We start from the raw sequence: 19,481 nt of genomic DNA, 5'->3' as shown, positions 1-19,481 counted from the left end.
CACTCTGCTAAACAATTCCCTCCACACTGTTCAACTATTTACAAAGTCTGCACTACTATTACTGTTAATCTTCTCATCACTGCTTATCACCCATCCCCTCCCACTTGTGACTGTAACTTTGTCGCTTGTATCCTTATGATTTTTATTGACTGTTTCCTCGTATGATTTGATTGTACCCTATGACGATTATTAAGTGTTGGACCTGATGATTCTTGACGAATGTATCTTTTCTTTTATGTATACTGAGAGTATTTGCACCAAGACAAATTAATTCCTTGTGTGTCCAAACACACTTGGCCAATAAAGAATTCTATTCATTCTTTCTTTTTCTTTCTTTCTTTCTTTTTCTTTCCTTCCTTCCTTCCTTCCTTCTCTTTCTTTCTTTCTTTCTTTTCTTCCTTCCTTCCTTTCCTATCTATCTATCTATCTATCTATCTAGAAAAAGACCAAACACAGGGCTGGAGATCCTGGGAATTCTTAATACTGAAGAGAATAGTAAAAAAAAAAAAAAAAGAATTCTAAATAAGTTATGCTCTTATTTCCACCAGACAGAGTTATCAAGGGAGCAAGCAGCTAACCCATTTAAAAATAATAATAATAATAATCACTTTAAGGATTCCTGCCTTCAAAAATAACCAAACACGAGACTAGCAAACTCCTTTCCTGCAAGGAAAAATTTCATATATATATATATATATATATATTTCTTTCGAAATCAGGGAATGATCTCTTTTGTCCTATCCCGGACGAAAACAAAAGCAGGGTTTGGATACAGATGGAGAATTTCAAAAGTATGGATGTTCCCCGTTCTTGAAAAATCCCCTTTATTATTTATCTCTGTAAAAGCCACCTTTTTACCTTTCTCCCCCTATTCATGAGATAGAAACTTAGACAATAACAAGAGAAGATAATATAACAACAGGGGGGGAAAAAAAGGACACACAGTATGTTTGAAGACAATTGAAAAATAGGAAGGATTTCTCCCCAACCCAACTTCAGCTGAATATTCTTGCAGTGGTTTGATCTCGAAGAGATGTCAGTATCCTCCATTCCATCAGGAAGAGTTTCAACCTCCTTAGGACTTAAAATCCATCGAAGGCACCCTTGTCTCAAACAGCTTTAGCCCTGAGTGGCCCACAAGGAAACAGCTCAGCGACAATGGATTCTCAGAGAGAAGGATGGGAATTTTTAGCTATTTCCGTGTCTGGCAGAATTTCACAGGATTGTCCTCAGCTGTTAAATCAGGATTTCTTACTCTCCATCCGTGTTTTTTGTTTTGTTTTTCGACCATGTCAATGTTTGGCCATAACTTCAAGAGGAGCAAATTGCAGGAATCCTGACCACAGAAAAAGTTGAGTTGTTGGAAGAAGGTCTGCGAAAGAGTTTTGGTTTTTTTAACTTTCTGACTTTCCTTTTTTTGGGGGACCGTGGTGGGTTTTTCAACCCCATCGTAACTCAAAAGTATGGATTTGAAGTAGAGTGTCGGAATTATTTCAGATGCCAAGAATTCTCACACGAGAGCAAAGGAGAGTCTCCAAAGGGAAGGCTTCACCTGCTGGTTTGTCTGTTTGTTACATCCGAAAGAGACTGAAGAAGAAGAAAAAAAAAGCTACTTTGGAAGATGCCGAAAGCGGGTTTAAAAAAAAGAACGAACAGGAGTCCAGTTTGCCTTGGTCCCTTCGAGGACAGACGGATCACACAAGACAGATAGAAAAAAGAGGCTCACTGAAACACAAAAAGGGAAAAGGGGTTCTAAGCAGCCACTGGGGGGGGAAAAAAAACCCCTCCAAAACACGCCTCCTTTTTTTTTTGTAAACTGAGGAAAGAGGAGAAAGGAAGAAAAGGCACCGCGGTAAGGAGAAATTTTAGCGGTGGCAAATTTGCCGAATGGATAAGAGGCTGTTGATATGTCTCCCCACCCGCCCTGCCCGCCTCGCTACGGCCCTTGGGAATCGTAGGTGGATTTGACAATATTTGGGAACCGACTGAGCAAATGTCGTTCCTTTCAAGACAGCTTCCCTTGCTGCTGGACGTGGAATCGGTCGCTGGGGAGGCAGCACGGTGTGTTGTTCGCAAAGCTGCTGCTTTCTTTCCGTGGCCCAGGTTATAAGCCATGTTGTGCCCGTCCCTCTTCCTCTCCAGAGTTGGTTTAACAAGGTAGGAAACTAACAGCACAGCTGGGCATCAGTAGGGCAGACTGATATGAGGTATGTTGCTACCTTTATATATATGTCTATATATCTAAATATATATGTATGCGTGTGTAGATCTCTCTCTCTCTCTCTCTGTCAGGACTCAGTGTCAACTAAAAAGATGCTCTTTTGGTGTTTGTAGCTGCATATGTGTGTGTGTGTGTGTGTGTGTCCACATCTATCCATCTATCCGTCTATCTGTCTGTCGGGACTCAATGTCAACTAAAAAGATACTCTTTTGGTCTTTTTAGCTGCATCTGCATGTGTGTGTGTGTGTGTGTAACCACATCTATCCGTCTGTCTGTCTGTCTGTCTATCATCTATCACTTTCTATCTACATATATGTATATATCTACATCTGTACAACTATATATCCATATAGATACATATCCATATCTATATATTTATGTACCCATCTATACCTCTCTCTCCCTCCCACTCTCTCTATAAATTTCCATTTATATTATACATCCATATATCCATGTATATATCTATATATAGCCATATATCCATAGAGGTATAGAGATAGATAGATATAAAGAGAGAGAGAGAGAGAGGGAGGGAGGGAGGGAAGGAGGGATGGATATATATGGCTAAGGGGAAAGTTACTCCCAAAGGCTACAGGCTGCAAATACTTATAGACTAGGAAAGTTCCCTTTTGGTCTCTCTTCTTCCGATGCATACCCGACGCTCAAAATTCTTCCTCCTCGTCGATGGCAAAGTGATTTTGCTTCTTCCTGACGTTCCAGTGTAAACACTCAGCCAGGCTTTCGAACCAGTCACTGACCGGATCTTGGAAGCAGATCGAAGGGAGAGGGTAGCAGGAGGTTGTGATGCTGATACTAGAAGGGAAGCCAAGAAGGACGGCTGGTTAAAGGCAAAGCCAGCCGAAAAACGGCCTGGCTCCCAAGCGTTTTGGTCTCCCCAAATACCTTCATTGCTTCGGACTGAGCAGTTGTTTGGGGTTTAAATCAGGAGTGGCTTCTCTGAGGCCAAAGAACCAGTTTTGAACGCCCACCCCTTTTTTTTCCTTTCTACCCCTCTATTTTTTTTGGCATTTCTTGACTGTTTAGGGAAAAGACCTTTCTTTGGCCAAATCGGGGGGGGTTTCTTTTTTCAGACACCCTCACCTGTCCCCGTGGCAGATCTCCTGCCTCTTCCTCCCGTCAAACGAAACCCACGCGGTATTCCTGGCATCCGGAGACAGCATGATCTAGGATTGAAAGAGAGCGGTGGGGAAAGGAGCCGTGATTTCCAAGTTTAGATTCTGGGATGGAAAAATATTTCTGAGCGAAAGAAGAGATCCTAGGCAAGATGGTGATTTACTGGGTTACCCAAATTTTCTGGCAGAGCCAGAAAAAATTTGCAATTGTAATTAAGCCCGTATTTCGGTTGCAAGCCACCAGGATCGTTAAGCAAGGGGCCACGCCTCATTTAAGGACTTTTTTTTTTTTTTTGCAGGCAGCCGTTAAGCCCGCTCAGGTCCTACAGGACTGGCTCAAAGACAACTCTCGGGCATCTCGGGCTGAGCACAGGGGTTGGGTCTCCGTGTTCAAACCAGCCCTGAAACAAAAAAGTTTCTCTTTTAGGGCAACCAATTAAGGCGACCTACCTTCAGGTCTACTCCAGCCGGAACGACGATGGGCCGGAAGGACAGTGAATGAGGGCAGATGGGGGTGATCATGATGGCGGGGACGTTCGGATGGATCATTGACGCGCCCGCAGCGGCTGCGTACGCCGTGCTGCCAGTCGGCGTGGAGACAATGACGCCTAGTGGGAAGAAATGAGCACTGTTTATCTTAAGAACAACGGGAAGGAGCAACTAGTGTGTTACGGCCTGCTGGCCGCCGGCCTCTCCAGCAGTTGAATCAGAGGAGGAGGAGGAGGAGGCGTGGGAGCCGGGGTCAGCCTCAAGGCAACAAGGGGGAAGAAGGAATGGAGCTGCCAGAGAGGCAGAGGTGGAGAGTCAACAGCCCCCAGGTCTGGCTGATGAGGAAGAGGAGGAACAGCTGGGTCCAGTGCCTGACGTGCAGATGCACAGAAGGCAGAGGAGAGGAGAGCAGTGGAAATCTATGGGCCGGACCTTGGGACGGAAGAGCCACCGCGGCTAGCAAAGCCCCACCCTTGCTCTGGGGATAAAAGGCAGGGGGTGGAGATGAATAGATATGGCAGACAACTATTCATCTTCCAGACAGACAGACTTGTTAACCTGCGGGGCTAACTTGTTTTTTTTTTTGCTGCTGCTCCTAATAAAGGAATTGTTGAGTTAACTTCAGAGGGTTTGTCGTGTTTGGGGAGCTGGGTCAGAACAGTGATCCACCAGCTCTGTGGGCTCACCATCGCCTTGTACAGTGGTGATAAGGTGACCATCAAGGAAGACATCCACGTTGGAAAGGTAAGAGGAAGGGCCTCGGTCCACGACCACTTCATTCAAGACCTGAAATACAGAAAAAAAGGAATATCACAAGTGAAATGCATCAACTTGGCCTCAGGCAATGTTTTCAACTTTGCCCCCTTTAAGACGGGAGGACTTCAACTCCCAGAATTCCCCAGCCACACTTTTAAAGGGATCAGGGTTGAAAAACGCCGGTGGTAAAGGACTCCGGGGCGAGGGGGTGTCTAGGTTAGAACCAATTCGACAGGCGAACATTTCATTTGAGGAATCTCAATCGCATCCATTTCATGCTGAATGATATTGAGAAAGGAAGGAAGGGGAAAAGATAACTATCATTCACTTGGCTGAGTAAAGAATTTGAAAATAATAAAATAAGATAGATGAGTGGTTTTTTTTTTTTAACATGACGCCGTAATCGCTTACGCAGTGGAGTCGGAGAAACTGAATGGAGCGGAGTGTTTACTTTCCTGTTGCCGGTGTGGAGGTTTTTTTTTTTATTCAGCAGATAAATTCTCAGTGTGCCCAGAGAGAGAAATATCTGCCTCTAGCCAGGATCGAACTCGCAGCCTCCTGATTGTGAGGCGAGAGCTCCACCTTTATTAGGCCACCGCACCACTCATGAGATAAGATAATAAAATGAAATTAAAATAAAAATAACATTCCAGGGATGCCTACCAGATATTGAGTGGCTTGCTTAAACATTTCTTTTTCCAGACCCGAAGACACCACACCGTTTTCCTCGATCCCGTTCTGAATCACGGCCTTCTTCTCCCAGTGTTCCTTGATCACCTTCACCTTCAGCCTGCTTCGGAGAACGAGGGCTGCGTTGCCTGCCAGGAGGAATTAAGACAAGACGGGATGGAACTAAGGGCCTCCGCTGAATAACCACCGACACGATCCATTTTGTGGAACGATCACAGCCACAACCAGCTTCCAATCTGAGTCAATTCAGAAGAACGGCTTTATGGAATGGCAAAAATACTCAAGTTGGGCTTCTTTGCTACAGGGGACACTGTCTCACCGTGCCCGCCCTGTGATCTTAAAAGGGGGGGGGGGGATCTATCTGGGATTTTGAAAGCATGTCATGGGCACTCTCACAAAATGGCTGCCACCGAGGGAATCACCCCTGAGCAGAAGGCAAAACTGGCGACATTGCTCTCTTCCAGACGAATTAGATGATTAGGGGACTGAATGCTAAAACATCTAAACAACGGCTGCAGGAACTGTCTCGTTTAATGAAGAGAAGGACTAGGGGAGACAGGATAGCAGTCTTCCAATATCTCAGGGGATGCCCCAAAGAAGAGGGAGTCAAGCTATTCTCCAAAGCACCTGAGAAGGCAGGACAAGAAGCAACGGGTGGAAACTCATCAAGGAGAGAAGCAACCTAGAACTAAGGAGAAATTTCTTGGCAGAACAATTTGCCTCCAGAAAGTTTTGCAAATGAGCTCACAGCAGGAATGCGGGCATGGCAGACATCTCAGAAGAGCCCCCCCACCCGTAGTAGCTTGTGCTGTAAAGGAGGGGCGAGCGATGTACTTCCAGACTTTCAAGATTCTGCTAATGTCACCTTGCAAGACACCTGAGCTAGTTCTTCTGGGCGTGCCTCGTGTTTGCACGACCTCGCAAAGTTGCCAGGGATCCTCTGCAAATGAAGCAGCGGACAAGCCGGGGGATGGATTGGCAACTTATTATTTATTTATTTATTTATTTATTTATTTATTTTTTAAAAAAACCTGGATGGCAACTGAAGGTGCCCAGAGGTTGCAGAACTCCATCAACTGGAGTCAGATGGCATCAAAATGGAGACTGAACAAATAAATACACTTTAGAATTTATTTATGCGGTCTGCTATGCAGAAATCTCTCTCTCTCTCTCTCTCTATCTATCTGTCTCTCTCTCTCTCTCTCTCTCTCTCTCTCTCATCTATCTGTCTGTCTGTCTCTCTCTATCTATCTACCTACCTTCCTACCAACCTCTCTATCTGTCTGTCTCTCTGTCTCTATCATCTATGTATCTGTCTGTCTGTCTCTGTCTCTCTCTGTCTCCCTCTGTGTGTCTGTGTCCCTCCCTCCCTCCTTCCCTCCCTCCCTCCCTCCAGTACATTAGAGAGCATTTTGGGGATCCTGAATTAATCAGTGGAGAGGCAGACAGAATTCACCCATTCGACATCTTCCCCCAGAAAACACTGAAGGACCCTTACGAACTTACCTTCGATGACCTGGGTGACTTGAGACTGAAAGTTTTCAAAATTGAAGGGAGTGAGGAAGCCCAGGGACCCCAAATGGAAAGCCATGACTGGGGGTACACTCCTCTGTTGGCAAAGACAAAAAAACATGGGGGAGAAAGGGATATTAGAAATCGCAGAGAATGAGTTGGAGAAAACAGCATCTTCTGGGCATTTTTGTCCTTGTTCTTACACCTGGGACAAACACCCTTTGGTTATTTTGTATGAATGGGGAATTAGTACAAAATCCAGGGTCAAATACGCCAAATGCCAACTAAAAATACTTCTGTGGTCTTTTCAGTTGCCAGCAGAAATTGAGTGGGGAAAGCAGTGCATTCCTTAAATGCTTCAGATAATCCCTTTGGCAGCCGAAGCTGCTGGCGGACAAGATTATTACTGGAGAGCATGATGGATGACTCTTGTGTCCCATTGGAGAATATACATCCAGGGGGTCGGGGGGTGGAAGACCAGGGTCAAGGGGGAAATAAATGATGCGTCTTAGAGTCGGCTGCAACCCGGAAACGCCGACATGTCAACTCCTAATCAATCAATCTTTTTTACTCTGAGAAATTTGGCTAGAGACTTATGATTTGAATGGAGTCCTGGCACCAAGCTAACTATGCTAAGTTTTTAAAGCCACCTGCAGAAACCAGAAGTCCTTAGACATGTTTCTCTGTTTTTTTTTGTGTTGCTATGAGGTTGGGTTTTGGGGGGGGTACCGTTCCTATTTTTTAAAAAAAACTTTTTAAAGAATTTGCAAAGAATTTTAAGAATTGTCACTGGGAGACAGACCGTGTTGGAGTTAAATAATAACAATTGCTGTTTGCTCTTCTATTGCATATTTAAGGCAGCTGCACTGTCCTTGTGTTCTACATGTCTGTCTGTGTTTAATTTAATCTGGACTCTTATTTTTCCCCTCAAGGTCTTGGTAGAATAAATGTGTGGTTCTTTTAAAAACAAAAACAAATGGGCATTTGAGCTCATAAGGTAAATTTAACTGTTGCCGATGTGGAAAGGGGGTAGGAAGTGAGCCCATAATAAACCAGAGAGGGGGGAAAAAAATTCTGAAAAGGACGCTTGAACACACAACTGCAGATAACGGAAGTGGACCAAGCGTTGTAAAGAGCTGGGTTGGAGGGATGAGCTCACCGGGAAAAGCGACGAAGCGTACAGTAAAGTCCCGTCTCCGCCCAGGCAGATGATAAAGTCTATCTGATCGGAGATATCATCATAATCTACAGAAAAGGAAAACAAATTTAACATTTCAAGATCTTTTGATTCTTAATCTTACCAATTAAACAAGCAAAGGATACACCGGGCTGACAGAATGAAAGATCCTTTTTCTCTGGTCCTCTTTTAACCGTAACCGTTCACGGCGGGCTCTTTGGCAATTTTGGACACCAAAAATTATTCTTTTCAGACACTAACAGACTCTTCTTTAATAAGATTTGTTGAGAAAAATGGGATAAGGTGACAAGAATCCTACCTATTTGTCCCTTAGAATTGGTATATCTCCATATACAGGCAGTCCTTGAGCTATGACCGTAACTGAACTCTCTGCATTTAGCTGTATGTTGTGACAGGCATAAAGCAGGTCAACACATGCCTGACCCTGATTTTATGACATTTTCTGTGGTTAAGTCGTTAAGTGAACCCTTTGTTCCCTATGGGCTGATTTTGCTGGAAACTGGAAATAAATGCCAATTTCCTGCAATCGTCATCTTCATGTAGACCCCTTCATCTCTTGTGGGGGTGGAGTCTGGGCAACTGAATGGAGCTAGCAGAGTGTTTTACTGCCGGATGCCTTTCCCTGTCGCCGGTGTGGAGTTTTTTTTATTCAGCAGATATATTCTCAGTGTGCCCAGAGAGAGAAATATCTGCCTCTACCTAGGATCGAACTCACAGCCTCCTGATTGTGAGGAAAGAGCTCCACCTTTAAGCCACCGCACCACTCCACCAATTTCCTGCAATATCATCACAAATTGCGGTCGCATGACTGCAGGGCATTGCAACCAGCCCACCATTGTAAAGGTCGGCTGGTTGCCAAGTGCCCCAAATGTGGTCACATGACCATAAAGCCTCCCCGCCCCTAACATCGGATCTTTGAAGCAGGTTGTAAGTAAGCAACCGGTCGTAAGCTGAGGACCACCACCTCTACTATCTTTCTGATTTTCTTTCTCGTAGACTTCCTCCTAGGTGGCAAGAGGTGCACCAGCCCTTGTGATCCACCTGGAAGCGCCTAAATACCTTCACTGAAAGTGCAAAACCGCTTCTTCACAGACGCAAAACTCTCATCGTTCATGATGGCTGGGTCGTCTAGGATTTTCTTCTCCACGTAAACCAGCATGTTGTTCACCTGGAAAGGAGAAAGTGGCTGTCACACCCCTGTCGGAGTCTGAATCCGAGGAGGAGGAAGACGAACAGCGGACAGGGAGCGGGAGTGTGGCTCCCGTTGGCTGTGGAGGAAACTGGGGAAGGGCAAAGTCCGGCTGGGCAGAGCAGGGAAGAGGTAGAACAAGGGAGAGGGAGTTCAGAGGAAGACCCAGGCCCACCCACTCTTCATCCTCGGGCACGCAGAGAGAGACAGAGATAGAGAGACAGATAGACACAGAGACACAAAGAGAGAGAGAGAGACAGACAGACAGACAGAAGAGAGACACAGAGAGAGAGACAGAGAGAGAGAGACAGAGATACAGAAAGAGAGAAAGAGACGGACAGAGAGAGACGGACAGAGAGAGACAGAGATAGAGACAGATAGACACACACACACACACACACACACACACAGAGTGAAACAGAGACAGAGACAGAGAGACAGAGAGAGAAAGAGAGAGGGACCGAGCGAAGTCCAGCTCACCTCGGTCAAATAGATGCAGAGGTCTTTGAAGGGCTGCAGAAGACTGGCGTCTCGGATCTTCTTGATCACAAGGACACTTTTTGGAGGTTTGTTCCATGTCAACCGCTGGCTGGCCGGATCTTGAATGTGCCTGTGGGAAGACAAGACCAGGACATGCTCAAATCGTTGGCACTAGAAGTACAATTGTCCAAGGATATGGATTGAAATGTGAATTTCTCCAGGCTGGATTTTTGAAGGGAAAAAAAAAAACCCAATATTTAAGAGGGGAGGGGCTTTTAAAGAGTTACAAACTGCAAAAAAGAGACTAGGGAATGAGTCAAAACCATCCTGTTTTATTTGCTTATTAAACCTGTTGGCTTGCCCATATTTTAGGTCGCGCTGCATTCAGCTGACCGGCTGGTGGTTTCTCAAACTTTGACGTCCTGGCCAGACTCCCTACATGCACCTCCCACAATGCCCCATTGCCGTGGCGGGAGGGGAGGGGGAATTCTGGGAGTTGGAAGCCCACCCATCCTAAAAGCTCGCGGAGGTTGGGAAACGCTGCCCAAGGCAGCTGATCTCCCAAGGGATATTCCAGCTCCCAAAACACCCATGTGGCTGCCCACACACAAAGTGTTCTGACTCTGCCTTACGCAATGCGCAAATATGCCAAAGTAGGGGAGGTGCTCTTTCTGGATTGCTGGTCGTTGAACAGGTTAACCCCACGCACCGTTCTCACGCAAATTACATTTTGGGAGTGGAGCAATACGAAGACAAAAAGCTCTCTCTTATGCCAAGCAACTGTGCGGAGAGGGCGAAGCAGCATCGAACGCCATGGTACGTGGAAAAAATCTCTGCTTCCTAAAGACAGGAGCGCTATTGTAAGCCAGGGCCTGTTATCAAAAATCCCACGTGATTTAAATCCGCTCCTTTTCTAGGGTGGAGACGTTGACAAGGAAGCTTGCTGTTCTGAGTTTTTAAGTGCTAAGGGCAGAGGACAGTAATCTTAAATCTTGGAGATAAGCTACATTTTAGATGTGGGGGGGGGGAGGGGAAAGGCATACCTTTCTGTCAAAGAATAAGAAGAGTCAGAAGGGGCCCCAGAGGTCTTCTAGTCCAACCCCCCTGCTCAAACAATAAAGGCAATGCTGGTTTGGAAAATCTAGAAATGGAGTCGATGCATTTGTGTGCGTATGTGATTTTTTTTTTTTAAAAAAAAGAAACGAAATAAAGTTTATCGCACACGTCCCTAAAATACTCGCCATAAAGGAAGTGGGACACGGCTAGATGCTTTCAGATCTCACCATAGACTTTCCATGAAGAAGGTTAGGGGAATATTAAAACTCAGCTCTTAGAGACGATCTAAAACAGTGAAATCAGTGGTGGGATTCGGTGGTTGGCAGCAGTTTGCAAGAACCGGTTGTTAACTTTCTGAGCAGTTTTGGCGTTACTGGTTGTTGGTTGGCAGAAACCATGAGGGCAGAGAACCGGTTGTTCAATTAATTGAATCCCACCGCTGAGTGAAATAATTAGCCAGATTCATATTAACTTTCAATCTTCAAGGCAAAGACATCAGAAGCTAAGTTTAGATGAGGGTGTTTTGGTATTGGGTTTTGGTTTTTTTTTTTGCAATTCTATATCCATAGCACATCCTGTTAGAATGATCTCTAGCTCGTTCCATCTTCTTCTATTTAGACGTAAAAGCCCCAATTTTATCATTTCTTCCTGACTGGACTGATATTTAAGGAGAGACATTCAGAATAAATTCGTCTCTTCTAACGGTCAGGGGCCGTACCGGAGGTAGCCGATTGCCATGACTGATAGATGAGAGACAGTTATGGTTCTTAAATTCGAGTTTTGCCATTTTTCTTGTCACAGGTATTAAATGGGTAACACCGTTGTTAAGTGCGACTGTCATAAATACGAGTCGATTGTCTGCAAGGGTCTGCATTTTGATCATGTGACCATGGGGATGCTGCGACGGTGCAAAAAACGGCCGTTAAGTCCCTTTTCCCCCAGTGCCGCTGCAACTTCCAACGGTCACTAAATGAACTGTTGTAAGTCAAGGTCTACCTGTATTTGACAAAAAGGGGCCATAGATTGTGTTAATTGTCACACTTCTGCAGCAGTAGCTAAGCACTAGAAGGGATCGACCCAAGGAATCTGAGATCAAGTTAGTAAGTTTTGTTGGGAAGGAAGCGGTTGCAACAATGCAAGGATTCTCCCAAGGACTTTGTGTCCCAGTTGAGAATTCGATAAAACCGGCAAATCACAGTGGTAAAAATCTCCTTTTTCTCATGCGGTTTTGATGTCTCCTTTGGAGAAGCTGCCCAGCCTAGAGTTGTGAATGTTTTGCAATCAAACACAGCTTTTATTATCAAACCAGTTTTCTTATCACTTCGCAAAAAGTTTCATTTAGCACATGTTTTTTTTTTAAAAAAGGGGCAGTTCTTGATTTTAAAAAACGGCATTCTTATGCTTTCCTTCTCCTTCTCCTTTTTCTTTTTAAAGTAAGTTTTAGCTTGAGGTGAATCTGGGTACTTAAGAATACAAGCCAAAGGTAAGAGGAAAGATACTTCATGCTTAATCCTTTGTATTTGTTGAAAATCTTTCTGCATGTGGAGAAAGAATTTAGGCTGGGTTTCTTCTTAAAGGGAGATGAAAAGTCACATTTATTTGCAGGCTGCAAACTGGGGGATTCCATGTGAACTTTGCTAGCAGTGGTAATTAAAACACACACACACACACACACATATATATATATATTATTTCTACAGTGGCAAATTGTCTGTCTATCTGTCTGTCTGTGTCTATTATGTACCTACCTACCCAATCTAATCTATTTATCTAATCTATTTATCTCATATACCTATAAGAATTCTATTAAACTAAACCCACGATTTCTAGGGCAGGGATACAGAATTCTTCACTGAGTTACAGTATAGTTCTCTCTATATTATATTAACAATTAACTAAATGTGGTGTTGCAATTCAGAATCATTCCCATTAAGTTAAGACTTACAAAATATCAGACAAATATTTTCCCTGGCTGTTTTATCAGTAAAAAGCAGGAGACAAATGTTTAAAAATAAATCAGTAGCCAACCCTATCTGCTCTCTCAAAGCAAGACTTCCAATCTGGACATAAATTTGTTTTTTTGTGTTTCTAAGAAAGCCCAAAAGCTTTGGCAATGAACTCGGGATAAATCCTAAACCATTCCTCTACCACCTTACATAACCTCCCAAAGGTGATTATAAAACCCAACTTTAAAGCTGCACAGAAGACAGGCAGGCTACAATACCACAAACACGACAAAAGAAAGAAATTAGCAAACATTTGTCTTAAAAACAAAACACAGAACATTGAACTTGGTTTTTAAGTTTTTACATGATGCTCCTTATATACTTCCAAGCAAAAAAATCCAGAAGGAGGGGTGGGGGGGAGGGAAGGAAGGAAGGAAGAAGGAAGAAAAGGAGGGAGGGAAGGAAAGGAGGGAGGGAGGGAGAGGGGAGGAAAGGAAGGAAGATTGGGAAATAATGAAAAGAAAGAAAAGAGAATTAGAAACTGTACTTCGGGGAACTTTTACCTCGTAAAGTATTTTCATCCTAACCTGCAGTTTACTTCAAGGTGGAACCAGGAAAAATGTGATTCAGCATTTCGAAAAGATCATCCCAGCTTTTCAGTAACCTTTGAGTAACTTTTTCTAAGACAAACCAGCCCGGTGATAATTAACCCTTTCGGAAGATCTCCTTGCCAAAAACCCAAATCAAAACCCTTTTCTCTTCGCTTTCTCTACTATTTTCTACTCAAAGCAATTTCCTCCCAAGACTCACCACTTCCAGGTTGCCCGACCAAAGGAACAGTACTGAAAAATTTTCATCTTTCTCTCCCAGGCACGCGGTGAACCCAAAGGCAGGAATGAGCCTGAAGATAAATCTTTGGGGAGCCAAACAGCTACCTTAGACAAAACCCAGCGCTCTGAAGTCCGACTTCCATTTTTTTAATTTGTATTATTATTTTATTATTGCTGTTTTTCTAGGGAAAAGCCCACCGTTGCGAAGAATTATCCAGGACCTCTCAAATCGTAAAATATGTATTATTTTTTTCCAAAAGAAAAAAAAAGAAAAGAAAAAAGCGCTCCGTGTTAAGTATTTAAAAAAAAAAGAAAAAATTCCTATTGCTCCTCCGGCTGCTTGTTGCACGAACAAGAGTGGTTTACAAACAAGTTTTCATCAACCTCAGCTGAGTCTTTGCATAACAAACCACAACTGTCCTCGGCTTCATATCGGAGTTTCCCGACGAAAAGGAGCGATGGTGAGGCCGGCTCCTGCCTCCTCAAACAGGCAGCTTGGGATTCTTCAGGAGGGAAAGAAAACGATTTGGAGAAGTCGGTGTGGACTTTTTAAAAATAGCCGGAGAAATGCAAAACTGAAAGAAAAGGGTGTGTGAAACGAAGCCGGAAAGTTCAAATCGCTCAGCTGTTCTTCCTCCTAACAACCTCCCGTTCTTGGGTTTTTTTTTCCCCTCCTCCTCCTGGAGGTTTCACACTCGGTTTTCCGAGTCTAGATTAAACGCTCGGTGCCTCCTTGGCCAGTGGATTAATCTCAGCACACATTATCATATTGTACAATCCCAGGAGGAGGAGGAGGAGCAGCACCTACGTCTCAGCTGTCCTAGCCTGGTGATTAAAAAGAAAAAAAAAACGAGTGATGTGAGTCCAAAGTTGAATAAGTGACAAGCCTGCCTTTAACCCGTGGGCTTCCAAACCACGGGAGCGCCTGACTGTCACCTGGAACGGAGGGAGGGGTGTGTGTGTGTGTGTGTTGGGTGTTGGCAAAACGGGACTGAGTCGGTATTGTTCCTTTCTCTTTGTCTTGCTGGGAGGTTGGTCAGCTTCGGGGTCTTTGCTCTGTTGTGCAGATATAGAATAGAATTCTTTATTGGCCAAATGTGATTGGACACACAAGGAATTTGTCTTGGTGCAAATGCTCTCAGTGTAAGTAGAATAGGAATAGGAATAGGAATAGGAATAGGAATAGGAATAGGAATAGAATAGAATAGAATAGAATAGAATAGAATAGAATAGAATAGAATAGAATAGAATTCTTTATTGGCCAAATGTGATTGGACACACAAGGAATTTGTCTTGGTGCAAATGCTCTCAGTGTAAGTAGAATAGGAATAGGAATAGGAATAGGAATAGGAATAGGAATAGGAATAGGAATAGAATAGAATAGAATAGAATAGAATAGAATAGAATAGAATAGAATAGAATAGAATAGAATAGAATAGAATTCTTTATTGGCCAAATGTGATTGGACACACAAGGAATTTGTCTTGGTGCAAATGCTCTCAGTGTAAGTAGAATAGGAATAGGAATAGGAATAGGAATAGAATAGAATAGAATAGAATAGAATAGAATAGAATAGAATAGAATAGAATAGAATAGAATAGAATTCTTTATTGGCCAAATGTGATTGGACACACAAGGAATTTGTCTTGGTGCAAATGCTCTCAGTGTAAGTAGAATAGGAATAGGAATAGGAATAGGAATAGGAATAGAATAGAATAGAATAGAATAGAATAGAATAGAATAGAATAGAATAGAATAGAATAGAATAGAATTCTTTATTGGCCAAATGTGATTGGACACACAAGGAATTTGTCTTGGTGCAAATGCTCTCAGTGTAAGTAGAATAGGAATAGGAATAGGAATAGGAATAGGAATAGGAATAGAATAGAATAGAATAGAATAGAATAGAATAGAATAGAATAGAATAGAATAGAATTCTTTATTGGCCAAATGTGATTGGACACACAAGGAATTTGTCTTGGTGCAAATGCTCTCAGTGTAAGTAGAATAGAATAGGAATAGGAATAGGAATAGGAATAGGAATAGAATAGAATAGAATAGAATAGAATAGAATAGAATAGAATAGAATAGAATAGAATAGAATTCTTTATTGGCCAAATGTGATTGGACACACAAGGAATTTGTCTTGGTGCAAATGCTCTCAGTGTAAGTAGAATAGGAATAGGAATAGGAATAGAATAGAATAGAATAGAATAGAATAGAATAGAATAGAATAGAATAGAATAGAATAGAATTCTTTATTGGCCAAATGTGATTGGACACACAAGGAATTTGTCTTGGTGCAAATGCTCTCGGTGTAAGTAGAATAGGAATAGGAATAGGAATAGAATAGAATAGAAATAGAATATACAGTAGAGTAGAGTGAAGAGAATGCAGAATAGAACAGAACAGAATAGGAATAGGAATAGAATTCTTTATTGGCCAAGTGGGATTGGAGACACAAGGAATTTGTGGGTAGGTGGGTTGTTGTCGGTTTTTTTCTGTTTTCTTTTTCTGCAACCTGCAAAAGCGCAGGAATTAGAAAGGGAAAAAAAAAAACCAGGCTGGAATGGGAAGGAGCGCAAATCAGCTCATTGTCCAATTTATAAGAAGCCAGTCCCTTAAAATGGACGCACAGGATTGCTGAATGCAGATTGGGGGGGAGTTTTGGGGGGGGGGGGATCAAGTTAAACCACAATTGACTCAGAGGGGAAGAAAGGAAGGACACGGATTGCGTAGCTTGGCGAGTCAACAAACATTTAACCCCGTCTGTCTCTCTATGACCCCCTCATTCGGCTTGCTCTGCGTCCTTGCCTTCGTTGTGAATTGTTTCAAAGGAGCAGAGAAATGGGAGAACGAAGTTTAAATTGCCAAGGGGGTGGGGACAAACAAAACAAACCAAGATGCCAAACCCCCAGGACTGGATCAGAGTTGATCTAACAGCAGCTACAGAAAGCAACGGAGTTTGCGGGGTTGGGTTTGGCCCAAATAACTTCCCTGGATTGTGAGAATGTAGCCGGCATTGGGTGGCTGAGGCTACGCTGTTGAGATTAGCCTCCGTTTGACTTCACTGCTCACCTAACCAGGCTTCCCCAGCAGAACCAGGTTTTATCCAAGATCTGTGGAGGGATAGAAGCTGTTTTTCAGCCTATTTGTCCTTGTTTTTATTATCCTGTACCGTCTGCCAGATGGTAATAGTTTAAAAAAAAAAAAGAAAGGGGTGCCCAGGATGAGATGGATCTTTGAGAATTTCCAAGGTTTCCATCTCTGGAAAATCCAAGGGATGGAAAGAAAAAAAACAATTCAGACCTTGAGCAGGTCCCGTCGCAAAGTTATTTTTATTTGCTTTTTTTCAGCTAGTGTCCGGTGGGTTGAACCCATTTTTTCCCCGGTCGCTGGATTTTCCGGTTTACAAAACAAGGGAATATTCCTGAACTCAAATTTCATCTAGGCAAGAGATGGAATGAGGCAACTTCAGGCCAAAGCCGTCAAACTTCAACAAGTATAATTCAAGTCAGACATTTATAGTCTATTACGCCGAAGACTCCCATTCACTGCGAAAGCAGACCTGCCAAAAATGATGTAAAGCTAACAGGAAAATCGGCTTCATTGCGTGAACGAAATCCACGGAACTGAAACCAAACAAAACCACCGAATGCAAAATTTTCTCTACCGACTGATTCAAGTTCTACAGACTTTTTCCTCCCCACAAGCCCTGTTACCAGCTTGCAAAGTTTTACCAATGGATGACCCTAAACACAAAACAAGATTCTACACAGTGGTGGGATTCATTTTTTTTTTTTAACTACCAGTTCTGTGGGCGTGGCTTGGTGGGCGTGGCAGGGGAAGGATACTGTAAAATCTCCATTCCCTCCCCGCCCCACTAACCTGCTTTCCAGCTCCCTTCTCCTGTGAAGGGCAACCAAAGAAGACCCAGCCGATCAGCTGGGACTCAATGGGAGGCAGAGAAGAGATGGGATCGATGGGGCCAGTCAGAAATGGGATTGGCCGGTTCTCCGAACAACTCAAATTTCACTACCGGTTCTCCAGAACTGGTCAGAACCTGCTGAAGACCACCTAGTCCTTATCATATTAAACCAACAACCTCTTTAAGAAATAGGAGAACTAGACTAATAGTTCGATCCTAGACTAATATTTCAATATTCCAATTCCTTAGTCTTAGCCGCTGAGCCACCGCGTCCCTACATAAAGGTATAAAACCTTTTCATTAATGCCTAATACACGCTAAAAAATAAGAATGGGCATTCACACCAACAGTGCTGACCAGCCTCTTTTAATGACTGGAACTACAGGCTGAAAATACTGCACCGTTTCCCCATTTCAAACAAAGTTAGCAGCTGGCAGAGCTAAAGAAGAAGTGATGCTTTTAATCATGAGTTCATGATTAAACGATTTTTTTTTTTATGGATCTTCTACACTGAAAGGCTGAAGTGACATACGAATGCTTTTCACACAACCATCGAGGCATCTTCACAGTCACGTGATCAAAATTCAGACACTTGGCCACCGACTCGGATTTACGACGGTTGCAGTGGCCCGGAGGTCACGCGATCCCCTTTTCCGACTTTCCGAACGCACAAAAAATCGCTTAACGACCGTGTGACTAACTTAACAACCGCAGTGATTTCACTTAACAACGGTGGCAAGGCAGGCCCCGAAATGGGTCAAAATTCACTTTAGCCAAATGCCCCCCTTCGCAATAGAAATTTTGGGCACAGAGTGGTGGTCGTAAGTCGGGGATCACCTGTAGACCAACTCTCCCTGAGGTCTTTAAAGTAGCCAATTGAACGTAGATGCCTGCAAATGTCCCCCTTTGCAGGTAAGGGCAGATCAGGAAACAAGGGACGGTTAGAATTCCATTGTTAAAAGTGTAATGACAACATCTGTGCTGTGCCCCTCTCATACCCAAGAAAATCAAGGCTAGGCAGTCTTAACTTTCTTTCTCACTCCTTCCTCACTTCCAGGACTAAGCTGGCATCCATGTAACATCCCTCCTTCGAGGCCATTTCTGTATCCTTCCTCTTCTCTCTCCTCTTCCCAAATTCATGACTGACCTCATGAACGCAACCTCTTTCCCAAACTTGACTTTGCCAACATCTGCCGACAACTCCCACCACGGCCTGCCGACTAGGTTTTTGGTTAGAGATCAAGGTTACGCCCCCTAAATGTTTGGAGACTCATAATCAGAAAAAAGCTGTTATATCAAAGAAGTCCCTCGGTAGCAGCCGAAGAAAACTGAATGCGAGAATCATACAATTCTATAAGCACGATTGCAAACCAACCAACCCCTCGACGTTGTGTAGGAAAATCCATTAAATGACCTTCCAAGTTGTCCACTCGCTCCATGGACCTGTCTTAATTCCTGTTCACTCTAAGGGCCACTGTAAATATGCCTCTGAATATTGCCAAAGTATATTCCAGGTGACAGGCAACAGGAAATGTACAATCCTTTTCAATGCGAGTCGAAACGCTTATGTACACATACCTCATCCCATTTTATTTTATAAATAATTTTTATTACACATTTTCCAACATTTACACCACATTTCCAATCTTTACAGCGCTTCAGTATCAGTATGACTCATAATTACACACTAGTATTTTCATTTTTCTTCCTTTTCTCTTATGTACTATTCTTGTAATATTCTTACATATATATTTTGCCTTTTCACAAATACACACACACACAATTTCCTGTCGCTCTTGGGTAACCTTTATATATAGTCCTTACATCTATTCTCTAACCACTCATACCATATGTCCCAAATCATGTAATATTCCATTTCTCCCTTATCTTTTAATTCCATCTTTAGTCTGTCCATCTCTGCACATTCAAGAACCTTTTTAATCACCATACTCTCTATGGGAGTATTGTCCTGTTTCCAATTTTGTGCAAAAACGATTCTAGCCGCCGTTATTAGGTATAATATAGTATATATGAGTATAATATAGTGAGTTTA

General features: G+C 43.1%; 1 protein-coding gene across 5 annotated transcripts in view; it reads right to left on the bottom strand.

Moving 5' to 3' along the window:
- Window positions 1-807: 807 nt before the first annotated feature.
- Window positions 808-19,481, bottom strand: part of NADK (NAD kinase) — a 33,530-nt gene continuing 14,856 nt past the window's right edge. Inside the window, exons 1-11 of one of the 5 annotated variants that reach the window (XM_087914869.1) lie at window positions 13,481-14,247; window positions 9,669-9,798; window positions 9,059-9,167; window positions 7,961-8,046; window positions 6,796-6,898; window positions 5,263-5,417; window positions 4,530-4,629; window positions 3,805-3,962; window positions 3,323-3,405; window positions 2,877-3,034; window positions 808-1,587 (exon numbers count right to left, since the gene is read on the bottom strand). In XM_087914869.1, the coding sequence (XP_087770995.1) occupies window positions 2,884-3,034; window positions 3,323-3,405; window positions 3,805-3,962; window positions 4,530-4,629; window positions 5,263-5,417; window positions 6,796-6,898; window positions 7,961-8,046; window positions 9,059-9,167; window positions 9,669-9,798; window positions 13,481-13,527 (1,122 nt within the window). In that variant the 5' untranslated portion in view covers window positions 13,528-14,247 and the 3' untranslated portion in view covers window positions 808-1,587; window positions 2,877-2,883. Of the gene's footprint in view, window positions 1,726-2,393; window positions 3,035-3,322; window positions 3,406-3,804; window positions 3,963-4,529; window positions 4,630-5,262; window positions 5,418-6,795; window positions 6,899-7,960; window positions 8,047-9,058; window positions 9,168-9,668; window positions 9,799-13,480; window positions 14,248-19,481 lie in introns of those variants that run through there. The other 4 variants (XM_026715911.2, XM_087914867.1, XM_026715910.2 and 1 more) reach the window with 4 other exon arrangements.

Source organism: Pseudonaja textilis, chromosome 18 (genome assembly GCF_049901715.1).
Source record: "Pseudonaja textilis isolate UNSWEBS1 chromosome 18, rPseTex1.2, whole genome shotgun sequence".
Lineage (NCBI taxonomy): Eukaryota > Metazoa > Chordata > Lepidosauria > Squamata > Elapidae > Pseudonaja > Pseudonaja textilis.
This window is presented reverse-complemented; position numbering and strand designations above follow the sequence as displayed.